Here is an 18,291-nt window from a genome sequence, read left to right as displayed (position 1 = left end):
ACAGCTCACTGCAGCCTCTAACCTCCAGGGCTCAAGTGATCCTCTCACCTCAGCCTCCCAAGTAGCTGGGACTATAGGCTTACACCTTGTTATTATATTTTGTTTATTTTTATTTTATCTTATTTTTTGTAGAGACAAGGTCTCTCTATGTTGCCCAGGCTGGTCTCAAACTCCTGGGCTCACGTAATCCTTCTACCTCGGCCTCCCAAAGTGTTGGGTTTAGAGGTGTGCCCAGCCTACGTTATCTTTTTAAAAAAGAACATACAGTTTCTTCAAGGTGCTGAAACACAGAAACTTAGGGCTACAAAAGACTTTAGACTTTTAGAGATTTTTAAGTGTTATTGGACTTAAGGACAAAATAATCATGGAATTATTTATTTCCTCTGAAAAAAGCATTCAAAAACCTTTTAAAGGACAGAAAAATACATACTTGAATATCTAGTGAAGGCATAGCACTGCAGTCATTGCTACTGCTCTGCATTAAATGTGTGTCAGTTTGTCTTGAGGTACTGGTCTCCTCTAGCTCGTTTTCCCTTGGAGAAATGTCTGTTTTTCCAGTTTTTTTCAATTCTGCCACCTTTTCCTCAGTAACACAGATCTCTTCAGATCCTCTCTCTCTAAAATTTTCTCTTCCAGTTTCTTTCAAATCTGCCTCCATTTCTTCAACAACAGCCATCTTTCCTGATACTTTCTCCATCATGGGAATGTCTCTTTTTCCAGTTTCTTTCAAATCAATCTCCTTTTCCCTTATAGCACTGATCTCTGCTAGCACCTTTTCCCTTTGGGAAATTTCTTCTCTAATTTCTTTCAAATCTGTCTCCATTTTACCTACAGGCTTGACCTCCTCTGGGCCATTTTCCTGTGGCGATATTTCTCTTTCAGTTTCTTCCAAATCTACCTCTATTACCTCAGCAGCATCAATCACCTCTGGTGTCTTCTCCCTTGGGGAACTCTCTCTTCCAGTTGCTTTCAAGTCTGTCTCCATTTCATCTACAGGCTTGACCTCCTCTGGGCCATTTTCCTCTGGGGATATTTCTCTTCTTCCAGTTTCTTCCAGATCTTTGTCTATTTCCTCAGTGGCATCAATCACCTCAGGTGTCTTCTCCCTTGGGGAAATCTCCCTTCCGGTTGCTTTCAAATCTGTTTCCATTTCACCTAGAGGCTTAACCTCCTCTAGGCCATTTTCCTGTGGGGATATTTCTCTTTCAGTTTCTTCCAAATCTATCTCTATTTCCTCAATGGCATCAATCACCTGTGGTGTCTTCTCCCTTGGGGAACTCTCTCTTCCAGCTGCCTTCAAATCCGTCTCCATTTCACCTAGAGGCTTGACCTCCTCTAGGCCATTTTCCTGTGGGGATATTTCTCTTTCAGTTTCTTCCAAATCTATTTCCTCAGTAGCATCAATCACCTCTGGTGTCTTCTCCCTTGGAGAACTCTCTCTTCCAGTTGCTTTCAAATCTGTCTCCATTTCATCTACAGGCTTGACCTCCTCTGGGCCATTTTCCCTTGGGGATATTTTTCTTCTTTCAGTTTCTTCCAAATTTTTGTCTATTTCCTCAGTGGCATCAGTCACCTCTGGTGTCTTCTCCCTTGGGGAACTCTCATTTCCAGTTGCTTTCAAATCTGTCTCCATTTCACCTAGAGGCTTAACCTCCTCTGGGCCATTTTTCTGTGGGGGTATTTCTCTTCTTCCAGTTTCTTCCAAATCTTTGTCTATTTCCTCAGTGGCATCAATCACCTCTGGCGTCTTCTCCCTTAGACAAATCTCTCTTCCCGTTGCTTTCAAACCTGTCTCCATTTCCATGGTGACATCAATCACATCTAGAATCTTCTCCCTGGGAGAAATGGCTCTTCTTCCAGTTTCTTTTAAATCTGACTGCATTTCTTTAGTATTAATCTCTGCTGGTACCATCTCCTTTGGTGAGGTGTCTAGTCTTACAGTTTCTCTCAACGCTGCCGCCATTTCCCCAGAGACAAGAATCTTCTCTAGTACCTCTTCCTTTGAGGAAATTTCTCTCCTTCCAGTTCCTCTTCCTATATTTGGCTTTGGTTTCTGAAATCGAGTCCTTAGAATTGGGACTTGGTTAAGTTTATTTGCCTTATTATTCTCTTGAACGCTATAAAAAAAAAAAGGGGCACACAATCAAGTTTTAAACCAGACTGCCTGCTGAACAGATGATGTTTGAGAAATCACTACAGAAACACCAGAAACTCTCAAATTCAAAAAAATTAAGGAAGCCCTAGGAATCTCTGGGTAAACTTTAAAAATTAAAAGAAAAAAAATCCCACCTTTTGAAATCACAGCAGTAAGTTTAAATATATACATCTAGTAAGGTCAATCATTATAGAAGCTATTTGATCCTAACAGTGTCTTTCCAATTGTCATTCACACTACCATTTGTAAATACTGACTGGGAAAGACTCTCCAGTTCTCTGCATTGGAGCTAGATTGATGTATGTCTGCTATTTCTACCTCTTCATCCCTTCTATCTTCTACACAGACAAATGCTTTGCCATAATAGACCTGACCACCTCAAATACCTGGATACAAGTATGACTTCACTAAGATTAAATCTTAGGACTACAAATGAGGTCTGCCCTCCTCACCTTTTAAAACCAATGTTATATGAGATTTCCTATACAGATAGTTCTCTAAAAGCTTGTTATTTCATAATATAAGTAAAGAATAAAAGGACAGACTAAATACACAATAATACTTTGCTGAATGCTACTGGGCACACAACCACTATCCAAAACAAGCACCTTGCTCTCCAGAAAAGCAGCAGCACTTTTTGTTTTGCTTTCTGTTTATTATAATAGATGGTAAAATCAATAAACATATAAACAAATGAAAGGGCTTTTAAATGACTGGTTAGGAAAAGTTATTAATATTGGGCAAAAGCTAGATCAAATGAAACACTAGATTAGATTTATTCGGCCATGTCGGACTGAACAGGTATATAACTACACATTCAACAGCTTAAAAAAAGACGTATTGAGCTGGGCATGATGCTTCATGCCTGTACTCCTAGCACTTCAGGAGGCTGAAGCAGATGGCTTGAGCCCAGGAGTTTTTGGTAGAAATCCCATATCTACCAAAAAAAACAAAAACAAAACAAAATTAGTCAAGTGAGGTGGTGTGCACCTGTAGTCCCAGCTATTCAGGAGGCTGAGGTGGGAGGATCACCTGAGCCCAGGAAGGATGAGGCTGCAGTAAGCCATGATCATGCCACTGCACTCCAGATTGAGCAACAGAGCAAGATCCCGTCTCAAAACACACAAACAAAAAACAAAACAAATAAGCAAAAGATTTACTTAAAAGTATGCTAGGCTGGGCATGGTGGCTCAGCCTGTAATCCCAGCATTTTGGAAGGCTGAGACAGGCGGATCACTTAAGGTCAAGAGTTCAAGACCAGCCTGGCCAACATGGTGAAACCCTGTCTCTACTCAAAATACAAAAATTAGCAGGGCGTGGTGGCACGTGCCTGTAATCTCAGCTACATGGGAGGCTGAAGCAGGAAAATAGCTGGAACCCAGGAGGCGAAGGTTGCAGTGAGCCAAGATCATGCCACTGAACTCCAGCCTGGGCAACAGAGCAAGACTCTGTCTCAAACAAAAACAAAAACAAAAACAAAACAACAAAAGTATGCTATTGCTTGTTTCAACTTCTTTAGGTCCTAAACTATCCTTCCTCACTGAAATAACTGCTTTCAATAATGCAATTCTTGATACTGTAAGACAGGTCCTTAGGAATAAGATTGCTTTTCAAATTGTACTTGTTTACATAACTTGTGTTTATATCCATCATTAACTTTAGCAATTGACAACGTTAAATGTAAAATTAATAGCAATCAATAAAGGAAATTTAATTTGATTAGTCCTGAATGGACCGCATTCCATTTTTTGATTTATGATACTTTCCATCTCCATCCAGAAACATCTAGCTTTTAGTGAGATTACTGTGCTAGCAATCTTGGTTTGGGTATCATGGGAAGAGATAAACTATCTTTATAAAGTCACATTTTGAAAATAGGCATATTATTTAAACATATAAATGCTTGAAGCAAAGGCTCTATTAATAATTTCATTATTTCCATAACAGTTCAGATTGTAAGATACAGATATGCAATGTTATAATTATATTCTATGTGCTTAGATTTTTTAAACTGCCATTCCAGCAAAGCAATAGAATGATTGTTTCTAAGTAACAAAAGAAGTACAGAATTAACTGAAGGGCAGTATCTGAGACTGGATATCAGATATAAAATTGAACTAGATTATTTCTCAACTTAAAATATACAGTGGATCTACAAACTTTCCTCAGATCACAAATTTGAGAAGAAAGGCAAAACAAGAGGATCATGAATGGAGAAAATAAGGTATGGAATGAGCACAAAACTATAAATGTGCTTTAAGGTCTGCATATGTGTTTTTCTAAAACAGAGTTTAAGAATCTATAAAATATTCATGGCCAGGTGTGGTGGCTCAGCACTTTGGGAGGCCAAGGAAGGAGGATCCCTTCAGCCCAGGAGTTCAAGACCAGCCTGGGCAACATGGCGAAACCCTGTCTCTACAAAAAAATTTAAAAATTAGCCAGATGTGATGGCATGCACCTGTAGTCCCAGGTACTTGGGAGGCTGAGGCAAGAGGATCAACTGAGCCCAAAAGGTCAAGGCTGCAGTGAGCCATGATCACAACACTGCACTCCAGCCTGGGTGACAGAGCAAGTCCCTGTCTTTAAAAAAATATGTGTGTGTGTGTGTGTGTTTCAAATATATATATGTCTCAAATATATATATATATATAAACCTCCAAACAAACATCACCAATCATGACAAAAAACTTAAAATATATATATGAAGTAGATAAGATGCAAAATTAACCTAGAAGATTAAATTTCAAAGAAATATTCACTAGTTTATCTAATAAAGTAACTTTTCTTTAATAGAGATGGGGTCTTGCTATGTTGTCCAGGCTTGTCTTGAGTTCCTGGCCTCAAGTGATCCTCCCGTCTCAGCCTCCCAAAGTGCTGGGATTATAGGTGTGAGTCACCACGCCCAGCCTAAAGAATTTTTAATGCATTCTTTGAGAGACTGTTTTTCTACCATCTCTCTTACATAGCATCTTGAACAGGCCAACATATTTGGAGTAGGGGAGGGGGAAAACTTTCTGTTAGACATAGACAGGTGTATAATTTGATAAAACACAGAATCTTAGAATTGCTTTTGAGGATTCTGGAGATTCAAAGGCTAGAAAGATCACATGACAAAGCAGAAATGACACTGCCCATGGAGAGGAAAGTTGTTGAGATCAGATTGAGTATTAGTTACAGTGTCCATCAGTGTTCTAAAACCCAGAGGCCATTCAGAAAAGTTTAATTTTCTACCAAGCCACAGTATCTATTAATAGACTCTAGCTTAAACTGAAAAAATATAAAGAATAATTTGTTAGCTATCTGTAATTAAAATCCATATCAGAGATATGCAGCAAGCAATGTAGTCATACAAACTTCCACCTAGAGACTGTGTGCACATTAGTAAAATAATCCAGGCAGTGGGGAGGAATAAGAAGCAAAGGAATAGTGAAGGCAACAAGAAATAGAGAAATTTTTTTGTCTTCCAATAAAGATCTTTAAAGTAGTTCAGGAAATCTAGCTTTCACTCTCAGGTTAGGTACTTTTCTTTTTTGGAGGGACAGGAGTCTGTCTCACTTTGTTGCCCTGGCTGGAGTAAAGTGGCCCAATCATAGCTCCCTGCAGCTTCTAATTCCTGGGCTCAAGCAATCCTCTTCCTTCAGCCTTCCATGTAGCTAGACAGACATGAGCCACCATGCCCAGCTAGGTACTATTTAAATAGGCTAAGACAGCTGTAAGAAAGTATAGCATAGGCTAGCCTTTAAATGTAAAGACTGGTAAAATATTAATTACTGAAACTGGACATCAGGTATACGGGAGTCCACTACTGTGCTTTTGCGCCCATTAAACATTTCCAAAGTGAAAAGTTGAAATAGTATACCAGTAATTCCATCAGCCTGGCTTGGTACCCTCCAAGGAAGAAATAAAAATTAGAAAAGACTTTGACTATAAGCAGTATGGGTTTCTATACATAAGTTTTAAATAAAATTTATACATCTTAAATAAAGGCAATATGTGCTCAATCTAATTCCAAAGAAACAAATATTTTAAAAATAAGTAGCATTTTACATTTGAACATAAACATATACTTTAATATGCATGTTAAGTGATAAAGCTGGCTGGGCGTGATGGCTCACACCTGTAATCCCAGCACTTTAGGAGGCTGAGGCAGGTGGATCACTTGAGGTCAGGAGTTCGAGACCAGCCTGGCCAACATGGTAAAACCCTGTTTCTACTAAAAATACAAAAATTAGCTGAGCTTGGTGGCAGGCACCTGTAATCCCAGCTACTCAGGAGGCTGAGGCAGGAGAATCGCTTGAACCTGGGAAGCAGTGGTTGCAGTGAGCTGAGATTATACTCCAGCCCAGGCAACAAGAGTGAAACTCTGTCTCAAAAAATAAAAAGTAAAATAAAATAAAATAAAGTGATAAGGCTACTCATGTTAACTCAAGTACTAATTTATGATGAGTAGCTTTCTTCAAACCATCTGAGAAATTCACATAAAGGTTACAACATAAATTTTCTTGAAAGGTGAAGTTATATTTTTAAACACTACATAACTAGATACGCAGACCACAAATCCATCTAAATTGCTTCTGTTTTAAAAAACTGATTGAGTTCTAAAACTTTTTACAAAATCCAAAGATTATATATCAACAAAATGATGCTTACCGTAGACATTCATTAAGAACCTTGGGCTCATCTGGCTGCATATTTTGAAAAGAATCATTTTTCTCAGGCTGTAATATGACATCTTCCTCTTCAAAATCTTTATGTGATTGATCTTCCATGTGTTGAGGAGTCTTAAAAACAAACAAATTTTTCTAATGTTTTAGGTTTCACAATGAGGCATAACAGATTTCATTGAAAATGTTGTCCAATTTAAGTATAAAATGGTAAAAAATTCAACATTATAAAATGGTGACTTTAAAATACTTTTAATGTTTTCTCTTTAGCTATCTTAGAAAATTTCATGAGTTACTCCTTTTAGGATACCTTAAAGCCCCATTCTTTTCCTCCCAATCAAAAAACAAGTAACTGCCTTGGTTTCATCTGTTAGAAATACCCCTGTGGGGTCTATCTTTCTGAATTCTTTTGATTACTATAAATGCATTATAGATCACGGGAATTTTTTTTTTCTTTTTTTTTTTTTTGAGACGGAGTCTTGCTCGGTCGCCCAGGCTGGAGTGCAGTGGCGCGATCTCGGCTCACTGCAAGCTCCACCTCCCAGGTTCATGCCATTCTCCTGCCTCAGCCTCCCGAGTAGCTGGGACTACAGGCGCCCACCACCACGCCCAGCTAATGTTTTTGTATTTTTAGTAGAGATGGGGTTTCACCGTGTTAGCCAGGATGGTCTCGATCTCCTGACCTCGTGATCAGCCCACCTCGGCCTCCCAGAGTGCTGGGATTACAGGCATGAGCCACTGCGCCTGGCCGGAATCTTTTTTTTTAAGACAGGGTCTCACTCTGTCACCCACGCTGGAGTGCAACGGCATAATTATAGATAGCTCACTGGAGGCTTGAACTCCTGGGCTCAATTGATCCTCCTGCCTCAGCCTCCCAAGTAGCTGGGACCACTGGAGCACACCACCAAGCCCAGCTAATTAAAATAAATTTTTGTTTGTAGAGACAGAGTGTCACTATGTCGCCCAGACTGGTCTCAGACACCTGGCCTCAAGCAATCCTCTCACCTCCGCCTCCCAAAATGCTGGGATTTCAGGCATGAGTCACCATGCCTGGCCTACATACCATGGGAATTATAAGAAATTGAAATCTCAAAACATGCCAACTTTCATCTTTATCACAAAGACTATGTAAATAATCTAAAATTCACAGTCTTTGTTCTTGGAATTGTATCTTACTAGGGAGCTTTTAACACTTTATGTTGTTTAAGCCAATGTTAAAACTCACATATGTACTTATCTCTTCAAAACAAAAGATTAATTCAAACATCCACTAAGTGACACGGAAAAGCAAGTCCAAATATGAGGTCAGGTGAAACGGATTATCTATCATGTAAATGCCCAAAATCTAAAATGGCTTTACAACTAGCAAAGCTGCTGGCTATGAGATTTCGACCAAAAATGTAATAAATGACGCACACATATTGTGCAGTACTGTTTTTAAAAAGGGGTAAAGGGGTTGGGCACAGTGGCTCATGCCTGTAATCCTAGCACTTTGGGAGGCCAAGGCGGGTGGATCACCTGAGGTCAGGAGTTTGAGACCAGCCTGGCCAATATGGCAAAACACCGTCTCTACTAAAAATACAAAGATTAGCCAGGCGTGGTGGTGTGAGACTGTAGTCGCACAACTAAAAATACAAAAACATTATAGATCGTGTGAATTTTTTTTTTTTTTTTTGAGACAGAGTCATGCTCTGTCGCCCAGGCTGGAGTGCAGTGGCATGATCTCAGGTGGCTGAGGCAGGAGAATCACTTGAACCTGGGTGGCAGAGGTTGCAGTGAGGCAAGATAGCACCACTGCATTCCAGCCTGGGTGACAGAGCAAGACTCCGTCATAAATAAATAAATAAATGTATGTATGTATGTATGTATGTATGTATGTATGTAAGTATGTGGGTGAAGGGAAGCTTATATTAAGGCTCATGTACTTGCTTAAGAAAAATGTGAGGAGGAATCAGAGTACTTACATCTCTATCAGCACAGGATTCATTTTCATTCTTCTCTACATTGGCCCCAATTTCTTCCTGTGATATGAGAATTTCTTTTCTTTCAGCAGCTTTACCTACATTTGGCTTTGGCTTTTGCAATCGGCCCCTCACTTGTGCAGGTCTTAAAGCCTTTAGTTGACTCCCTTCCTGCAGACAATTTTTTTCACCCAAACTAGAACCACAAAGAAATAAAATTAATGTTTATTTTGAAGTCACCAATTTCCTTCTCCCTGGCATGAAAAAGTAAACCATTTGGAATATGAAATAATTCACAAGTTTCCTGAAAAGACATAATCCGCCCGGGCGCGGTGGCTCACACCCGTAATCCCAGCACTTTGGGAGGCCGAGGCGGGCGGATCATTTGAGGTCAGAAGTTCGAGACCAGCCTGGCCGACATGGCTAAACCCGTCTCTACTAAAAATACAAAAATTAGCCAGGCATGGTGGTGGGTGCCTGTAATATCAGCTACTTGGGAGGCTGAGGCAGAAGAATCGCTTGAACCCGGGAAGCAGAGGTTGCAGTGAGCAGAGACTGCACCACTACGCGACAGAGCAAGATTCCATCTCAAAAAAAAAAAAAAAGAGAGAGAAAAAAAAGACATAATCCTGGAAGCCGTCTTGAAAAAGCACTTTTAAATAGAATTTTATTACAAAATTGGAAAAATCTACATCTGCCAAGCATAGAATACTATTCCTGACTAAGGATACTATAGAATAATATAGAACTCCAGGGGATTAGTCCCAAACCATGGTATAAATGGTAACCCCTGGAAGAGCCCAGAATCCACCAGTCAGGTTCACATTCTATTTTAGATTTCCATTTCAAGTTAAATATTCCCTTTTAAAATCTCTTAGTATAAATAAAATCATCCAGGGGCATATATTGTAAACATTCAAATGTAATGGCTAACTCAATAGACTCATAAAATTTATATAAGCAATATCAAGCAGACAGAGTATTATGAATGTTTTAAAACCACCTATGGTTGAAAATGAACTTAAAGTATGCTGCTTGAAAATTAAATTCAGACCTTACTAAGTAGAAAACAAATTATTACCATCATTCCTAAGAGTTACTTTTTTTTTTTTTTTTTTTTACTACTTCCTGGATACTCACATAGATAAAGTTTCAGCTTCTGGATTCTCTCTCTCTGTAGTCTCCATTCTCAAAATGTCCAATGTATTCATTTTATCTTTTTCCACGTGGTTCTGTGAATTTAATTTGCTACAATTTATCTACTTACAATAAACAGTTCAAACTTTGTAATAAATAAATGGAAATTAAAACAACAGAACTGGCCAGGCACGGTGGCTCAAGGCTGTAATCCTAGCACTTTGGGAGGCCAAGCTAGGTGGATTGCCTGAGCTCAGGAGTTCAAGACCAGCCTGGGGAACATGGTGAAACTGTCTCTACTAAAATACAAAAAATTAGCCAGGCATGGCAGCGTGTGCCTGTAGTCCCAGTTACTTGGGAAGCTAAGGCAGGAGAATTCCTTGGACGCAAGAGGTAGAGGTTGCAGTGAGCTGAGGTCACGCCACTATACTCCAGCCTGGGTGACAGAGTGAGACTCCATCTCAATAAATAAATAAATAAATAAGAACTTCATTTTTTGTACTTCTAACTAGAGGAGATTTTCTAAAAATCCTAAATGCAGATGAGAATTTTTTTTTTTTTTTTGAGATAGGGTCATGCTCTGTTGCCCAGGCTAGAGTACAGTGTCATGATCATAGCTCACTGCAGCCTTGACCCCTGAGGCTCAGGTGATCCTCCCACCTCAGCCTCCTGAGTAGCTGGGACTACAGGTGCACACTATGCCCAGCTAATTTTTTCATTTTTTGTACAGACCGGATCTTGCCATGTTGCCCAGGCTTGTTTCAAATTCCTGGGCTCAAGTGATTAGCCCGCCTCAGCCTCCGAAAGGGCTGGGCTTACAGGTGTGAGCCACCACACCTGGTGTACATTTTTTTTTTTTAACAAAAATGGAATCACACTAAATACTTCAGAAAAATATTTCTGAAATGTTAATTACCAAAGGATACAAAACTGTATTGAAACCATGATTCAGCTATGTAAAAGAAAATCTGTAAGGAGATATGTGAAAAGATTGGTTGCATGGGAATAATGAAATTACAAATATTAAAAGGAATGGCTGGGCATGGTGGCTCACGCCTATAATCCCAGCACTTTCGGAGGCTGAGGCAGGTGGATCACCTGAGGTCAGAAGTTCGAGAGCAGCCTGGCTAACATGGTGAAACCCTGTTTCTATTAAATATACAAAAAATTAGCCGGGCATGGTGGCGCATGCCTGTAATCCCAGCCACTCAGGAGGCTGAGGCAGGGGAATCACCCGAACCCAGGAGGCGGAGGTTGCTGTGAGCCGAAATCACACTATGCACTCCAGATGGGGCAACAAGAGCGAAACTAAACCTCCAAAAAAAAAAGAAACAAGATTACAACACTTCAAAGAAATAAAGGTAAAGAAAAAAATTACAACTAATTTTTGTTTTAACTTTTACATGAATCTGTATTTTCTAAATTTTCTACAATTCAATAAACATAAGATTAGAATAATATAACTGTACTATAAAGATTATGATAAAAGATATTTCACAAAACAGGAAAAGAAGCAAACCAACATCTTAAAAAGTGTTTTAGTTAAAAAAAAAAAAATTGTAACAATAGAATTCTGGAAAAGTTATAAGGAAACAAAGATTCATTTAGCAATGTAAATAGATTATTTATGACTGTCAGTTTGACAATGCATAACAATTCAGGAGACTCAGACATACCAGAAAATTTTTTAAAGTAATAAAAATAACAAATAACAAAAGACAACGCATAACAAGAATCACAAAAATTTTAAAACATTATTTGACCCAAGGATCCCACCCGTCTCTAGAAATTTATACTTTGTTTCCTTGAGAAAGCCTTACTTACAAAATCGTTTGCTTCTAATGTACAAGAGTTAAAAAAAACAAACAAAAATAGAAACAATCTGAACATCCATTAGTAGAGAACTGATTAGGTAAATCAATAACATGTTAACACGACGCAGCTATTAAAAAGATCAATTGGACCCAAAAAAGTGTAAATTAATAGTTTCAGAGGAAAAGGGTTTTTTAAAATTTTTTATTTTTTTGAGACAGAGTTTTGCTCTGTTGCCCAAGCTGGAGTGCAGTGGTGCAATCTTGGCTCAATGCAACCTATTCCCTTCTGGGTACAAGTGGTTCTCTTGCCTCAAACTCCCAAGTAGTTGGGATTACAAGCGTGTGTCACAATGTCCAGCTAATTTTTTTGTATTTTTAGTAGAGATGGGATTTCGCCATGTTGGCCAGGCTGGTTTCAAACTCCTGACCTAAAGTAAGCCGCCAGCCTTGGCCTCCCAAAGTGCTGGGATTACAGGTGTGCGCCACTGTGGTCAGCTGAAAAAGGTTTTGGCAGGGCGCAGTGGCTCAATATGGTGAAACCTAGTCTCTACTAAAAATACAAAAATTGGCTGGGCATAGAGGCACGCGCCTGTAATCTCAGCTACTTGGAAGGCTGAGGCAGGAGAATCGCTTGAACCCAGGAGGCAGAGGTTGCAGTGAGCCGAGATCACGCCATCACACCACAGCCTGGGCGACAGGGCGAGACTCCGTCTCAAAAACAAAACAAAGAAAAGAAAAAGGTTTTAAATATTATACACAGTATGGTTAAAAATTATAGAAACATGTGCATACATAGATAAAGTTACTGGCCAGGCATGGTGCCCTCATGCCTGTCATCCCAGCATTCTGAGAGGCCAACGCACACGGATCACTTGAGGTCAGGAATTCAAGACAAGCTTGGCCAACGTGACAAAACCTCGTCTCAACTGAAAATACAAAAATTAGCTGGGCGTGGTGGCGCATGCCTGCAATCCCAGCTACTTAGGAGGCTGAGGCACGAGAATAGTTTGAACCTGGGAGACAGAGGCTGCAGTGAGCCAGGATCATGCCATTGCACTCCAGCCTGTGCGACTGGGCGAGACCCTATATCAAAAAAAAAAGAGGGCAGGTGTGGTGGCTCACGCCTGTAATCCCAGCACTTTGGGAGGCTGAGGCAGGCGGATCACATCAGGTCAGGAGTTCAAGACCAGCCTGGCCAACAAGGTGAAACCCTGTCTCTACTAAAAATACAAAAATTAGCCAGGTGTGGTGGCACATGTCTGTAATCCCAGCTACTTGGGAGACCGAGGCAGAAGAATTGTTTGAACCTGGGAGGCGGAGGCTGCAGTGAGCCAAGATCGTGCCACTGCACTCCAGCCTGGGCAACAGAGCAAGACTCCATCTCAAAAAAAAGAAATAAAGAAAGAAAATGAATAAAGAAATTTATTGACCAGGTGAGCTGGCCCATGCCTATAACCCCAGCACATTGGGAAGCTGAGGCAGGACAATCACTTGAGGCCAGGAGTTAGAAACCAGCCTGGTGAACATAGTGAGACTCCATTCCTAATTTTTGCTAACTTAAAACAGAAAATTAGGCCTGGTGCGGTGGTTCACGCCTGTAATCCCAGCACTTTGGGAGGCCAAAGCAGGCGGATCACGAGGTCAGGAGACCGAGACCATCCTGGCTAACACGGTGAAACCCCATCTCTACCAAAAATACAAAAATTAGCCGGGCATGGTGGTGGGCACCTGTAGTCCCAGCTACTCAGGAGGCTGAGGCAGGAGAATGGCGTGAACCTGGGAGGCAGAGCTTGCAGTGAGCCGAGATCACGTCACTGCACTCCAGCCTAGGAGACAGCGAGACTCCGTCTCAAAAAAAAAAAAAAAATTGTCTGGGTTTGGTTGCACACACCTGTAGTCCCAGCTACTGGGGAGGGTGATGTGGGAGAATCACTTGAGCTCAGGATTTCGAGGCTGCAGAGAGCCATAATAGTGCCATTGCACTCCTGGACTCTGTTGCCTGGGCAATAGAGCAAGACCCTGTCTCAGAAAAAACAAACAGAAAGTTTGTAAAAGACAAACAGCAATGTGACTGCCTGTGGGTAGATGAGAATGTTGCGGGCATAATTTAATATATAGCTGGTTTATGAAATATTTTAAATAAAAATTTTATATAAGTAAACAGAAGACAGATTTATCACCACTGAGGATATCTGAAATGATTACATCCCAGGTTAAAGAAAATGTGTAAACAGGACACTAGTAAGATACGAACAAATCTAATGTTAATGTAAGTTCTTGTATCTGTTTTAATATCAGTAACAGTACTTTGTAATTTCAAGTCAACAACTTTTATTCCCAACTATCTAAAGAAAATTTTTATAATTTTAATTTCCATGAAATCTCTTACCCCATACCTTTTCAACTGAAGTTTTTGAATGTGAATTCTTGCTCTCTGCCTCTGTTTTGCCTTGTGAAAGAACTGATTTCTTCCCAGCCCTTGACAAATTGGGTTTAGGTCTCTGGAAGCGACCTCTCAACATTGGTTTAACATTTTCTGTTTGATCAATTTCCCTGAAAAATTAACATTATTTAAATAGCATCAAACATGCAGTCATGTCCAAATGAACTTCTAAAATAACCTACTGAGAACTAGGAAGAACTCCTTTAAGAGCTTACTTAGAACAAGAGTAGCAAAGAAAACTTAAAGAGACTAACTTGTTCTATCTGATATTAAAAATACACCATTCATCATCAGTAATTAAAACAGTGTGGTACTAATATATGAATAAACAGGTAAATGAAACAAATTTAAAATCCAGAAAATGACTTCAAAATAGACATGATTTTGGCATATATTGAAGGTAGCAACTCATAATAGGGAGGATAAGATGAAATGCAATACAATACAGTGAGGATAAAACTTAAGAAATATTAAGTAAGATTAAATGATGATGGGAAGGCCGGGAGCAGTGGCTCACGCCTATAATCCCAGCACTTTGGGAGGCCAAGGCAGGTGGATCACCTGAGGTCAGGAGTTCGAGACCAGCCTGGCAAACATGGTGAAACCCCGTTTCTACTAAAAATACAATAATTAGCCATGCATGGCGGCATGTGCCTGTAGTCCCAGCTACTTGGGAGGCTGAGGCAGGTGAATCCCTTGCACCCAGGAGGCGGAGGTTGCAGTGAGCCAAGATGGTGCCACTGCACTCCAGCCTGGGTGACAACAGCAAGACTCCGTCTCTGGATGTGGTGGTGAGCACCTATAGTCCCAGCTACTTGGGAGACTAAGGTGGGAGGATCACCTAAGCCTGGGAGGTCGAGGTTGCAGTGAGCTATGATCACACCACTGCACTCCTGCCTGGGCAACAGAGTGCAACCCTGTCTCAAAAAAAAAAAAATTCATAAATGTTTAAATGTGTATGTGTGTGTGAGGGAGAGCTCAATCATACCTTTTTATACTTTTCGATGTTTGAACCTTATGAATGTATTGTCTATTTCAAAGACTGACATTCTGATTTTTAAGTTTGATTTCCATTGTGACAGTACTTTACTGAAAAATAAGAATTTATGAACTGAATAGCTTTCTTTTTTTTTTTTTGAGACGGAGTCTCGCTCTGTCGCCCAGGCTGGAGTGCAGTGGCGTGATCTCAGCTCACTGCAGGTTCTGCCTCCCAGATTCACGCCATTCTCCTGCCTCAGCCTCCCAAGTAGCTGGGACTACAGATGCATGCCACCACACCCAGCTAATTTTTTGTATTTTTAGCAGAGACAGGGTTTCACTGTGTTAGCCAGGATGGTCTCAATCTCCTGACCTCCTGATCCGCCCGCCTCAGCCTCCCAAAGTGCTGGGATTACAGGCGTGAGCCACTGCGCCCAGCCCATAAACTATTAATGGCTTTTAAGCCCATATGAGATGAGGAATTATGAGGAAGATTAAAAGGAAGTATAAAACCTTCAGATATCTCTTCAAAGGGAGATTTTTATGATGCTTTTAATCGTTTCTTGGGAAGATACTAATTTAACCAGTATCTGCATACTGGAAGATATACTTCCTTGAAATCACCAATATCAAAATATTATTTTGACACCAGGCATAAAAAATAAACCAAGTAAAAGTAAAATCTCACAGCAAATATTTAGGCTTCCAAATTGTTTTAGAATTTCATAAGTTACCACCTTCCTAAAATTCGTATCACTATTATACAATAGATATGAAAGAGAATCTTTCTGCAAAGAAATATAAAGTAAAACACCTGATGTTACACTCTGAACAGACTACAGTATAATTATATATTAAATGATTCCCTCTACTATTAATAAAGTATGTATTAATAATCCCCTTGAATCCCTAAATGAAGCAACATTATTATCATTTAAGAACCTTATCAAAATTTTATAAATAAATCCTAACGTATAAAATACTTACAGTGAATTATTTTTTAGGTCAACATTTCTTTCTTCTATACAACTACCCTCAGCATTATTCACCTCACACAATGCTCTAATTCCAACTTCGAATGAAGGCAAATCTGAAGTGCTTGATTCTGAAGACTCAGTTGCTACTGACGTGGCATCTTGTTGATTACTTAAAAAATGAAAATATGTCAGAGAGAAAAGAATTCCTAATGATATATATAATTATTTTTTAAAAATTTTAAACACACAAAATCACCATTTTGCAAGATGCTGCTTCACATTATAGAGTAATACAAACTGCTACATTAGCTTTTCTGTGATCCATCTTGCATCATGTTATAAAAACTGTACCTCCAGAGAAAGCAGCAGCCACAAATTTACACGCTTAGGAACATGCTCAAGAAGTTTCAAAATGAAGGCCGGACAAGGTGGCTCACGCCTGTAATCCCAGCACTTTGGGAGGCCAGGGCGGGCAGATCACTTGAGGCCAGGAGTTTGGAATATCCTGGCCAACATGGTTAAACCCCGTCTCTACTAAAAATACAAAAACTAGCTGGGCATGGTGGTGCAGGCCTATAATCCCATCTACTCAGGAGGCTGAGGCAAAACAATCACTTGAATCCGGGAGGTGGAGATCACACCACTGCACTCCAGACTGGGCGACAGAGCAAAGCTCTGTCTCAAAAAAAAAAAGGCTTCAAAATGAGAAATTATTAAATATGGTTCACAAATCAAACATGCGTAAAATAATAGTAATATTTAGGAATTAGCTTTCATTAAAATTTCTATAGGCAATCCTTGCTATGCAGGGTACTGTGTAACCAAAAGTCAAAGAAAGCAAAGACACAGCTCCAATAAGCTCAAGTTGAGTTAACATAGTCCTACGCAAAGTGAGAACTACTATATTAAAAAATATTTGAAATATCAGCCAGGTGTGGTAGCACGTGCCTGTAGTCCTAGCTACTCAGAAGGCTGAGGTGAGAGGATTGCTTAAGCCCAGGAAGTCGAGGCTGCAGTGAGCTGAGATTGCACCACGGCATTCCAGCCTGGGCGATAGAGCAAGACTCTGTCACAAAATAAATTTCAACTAAGAATAATATAACTGATAGCCACGCACTGACCATTTCAACACATATTCACATTTAGCCATACCTTTTTTTTTCTTTTTTTCTTGCTCATTTTTTCTACTAGGTGTTTATGTTTTCCTGACTTATGAGCAAGAGTTCTCTATATATTTTTATTGTCTAGATATTACACATAAAATCTCCCGATCAGTAACTTGCCTTTTCTTTATGGAGGATTTGTTAACAGAAGTATTTAATTTTACTACCATTAAACTTATCAATCTTATCTTTTAAAGTCTGTGTTTTCTATGTCTTAATAGAAATGTCTTACCTGAGGCCTTCACATTACAAAGATTTTTTCTACATTTCTTCTAAAAGTTGTAAAGATTTGTTTTATACATGTAGTCTTCAATCCATCAGGAAGTTAGCGGATATGGTAACACAAGGATCAAATATTATGTTTTTCAAATCTCAGCTCTATCTAATGAACAGTTAGTTCTATCTTTGCCTGCTAATTTCTAAAGCTACCTCTGCCATATAACAGATTCCTAAATGTCTCTTCCTAAACTCTATATTCAGTTCCACTGAGTCAATTCATCTAACCCTGTACCAATACCATGCTGCTTTAGTTACTCTAGTTCGAAAATTAGTCTAGACAGTCCCTCTCCAAAGTTGGTGTTTTTTAAAACTGTCTTTACCATCTTGAGCCTTTGTTCTTGTGTACATGACAATTTTAGAATCTTTTCTAAATTTAGAATCTTTGTTTTCCAAAACCAACTGGGACTTTAACAGTCATTACAAGGTTGTTTTTCCCCTAAATTAGAAAAGTTAGGGCGAGACACAGTGGCTCATGCTGAGGTGCGAGGATTGCTTGAGCCCAGGAGTTTGAGACCAGCCTGGAAAACATCTCTACTAAAAAATGTTTTTAAAATTAGCCAGTCATGGTGTCCCATGACTGCAGTCCCAGCTACTCGAGATGCTGAGGTGATAGAATCATTTGAGCCCAAGAGTTCAAGGTTGTGGTGAGCTGTGATCACGCTACTACACTCTAGCCTGAGCAACAGAGTAAGACCCTGTCACAACATTTTTTAATTATTT

The 18,291-nt window shown here is 39.6% G+C and overlaps 1 protein-coding gene across 8 annotated transcripts in view; it reads right to left on the bottom strand.

The window, feature by feature from the left end:
• The window catches only part of BDP1 (B double prime 1, subunit of RNA polymerase III transcription initiation factor IIIB), a 109,262-nt gene that overhangs the window by 53,778 nt on the left and 37,193 nt on the right, over positions 1–18,291 (bottom strand). For all 8 annotated transcript variants that reach the window (XR_008525299.2, XM_024247437.3, XM_024247438.3 and 5 more), the window contains 6 exons: positions 16,140–16,298; positions 14,128–14,284; positions 9,921–10,012; positions 8,784–8,976; positions 6,806–6,936; positions 431–2,117 (listed from right to left, as the gene is read on the bottom strand). Coding sequence is in view for 7 of the 8 variants with exons in the window: in XM_024247437.3 (XP_024103205.3) it covers positions 431–2,117; positions 6,806–6,936; positions 8,784–8,976; positions 9,921–10,012; positions 14,128–14,284; positions 16,140–16,298 (2,419 nt within the window). In the remaining variant the exon portion in view is untranslated. The remainder of the gene's footprint in view (positions 1–430; positions 2,118–6,805; positions 6,937–8,783; positions 8,977–9,920; positions 10,013–14,127; positions 14,285–16,139; positions 16,299–18,291) is intronic.

This window comes from Pongo abelii, chromosome 4, assembly GCF_028885655.2.
Source record: "Pongo abelii isolate AG06213 chromosome 4, NHGRI_mPonAbe1-v2.0_pri, whole genome shotgun sequence".
NCBI classification, from domain to species: domain Eukaryota; kingdom Metazoa; phylum Chordata; class Mammalia; order Primates; family Hominidae; genus Pongo; species Pongo abelii.
Note: the sequence above shows the minus strand (reverse complement) of the source record. Positions and strands in the feature narration are given on the sequence as shown.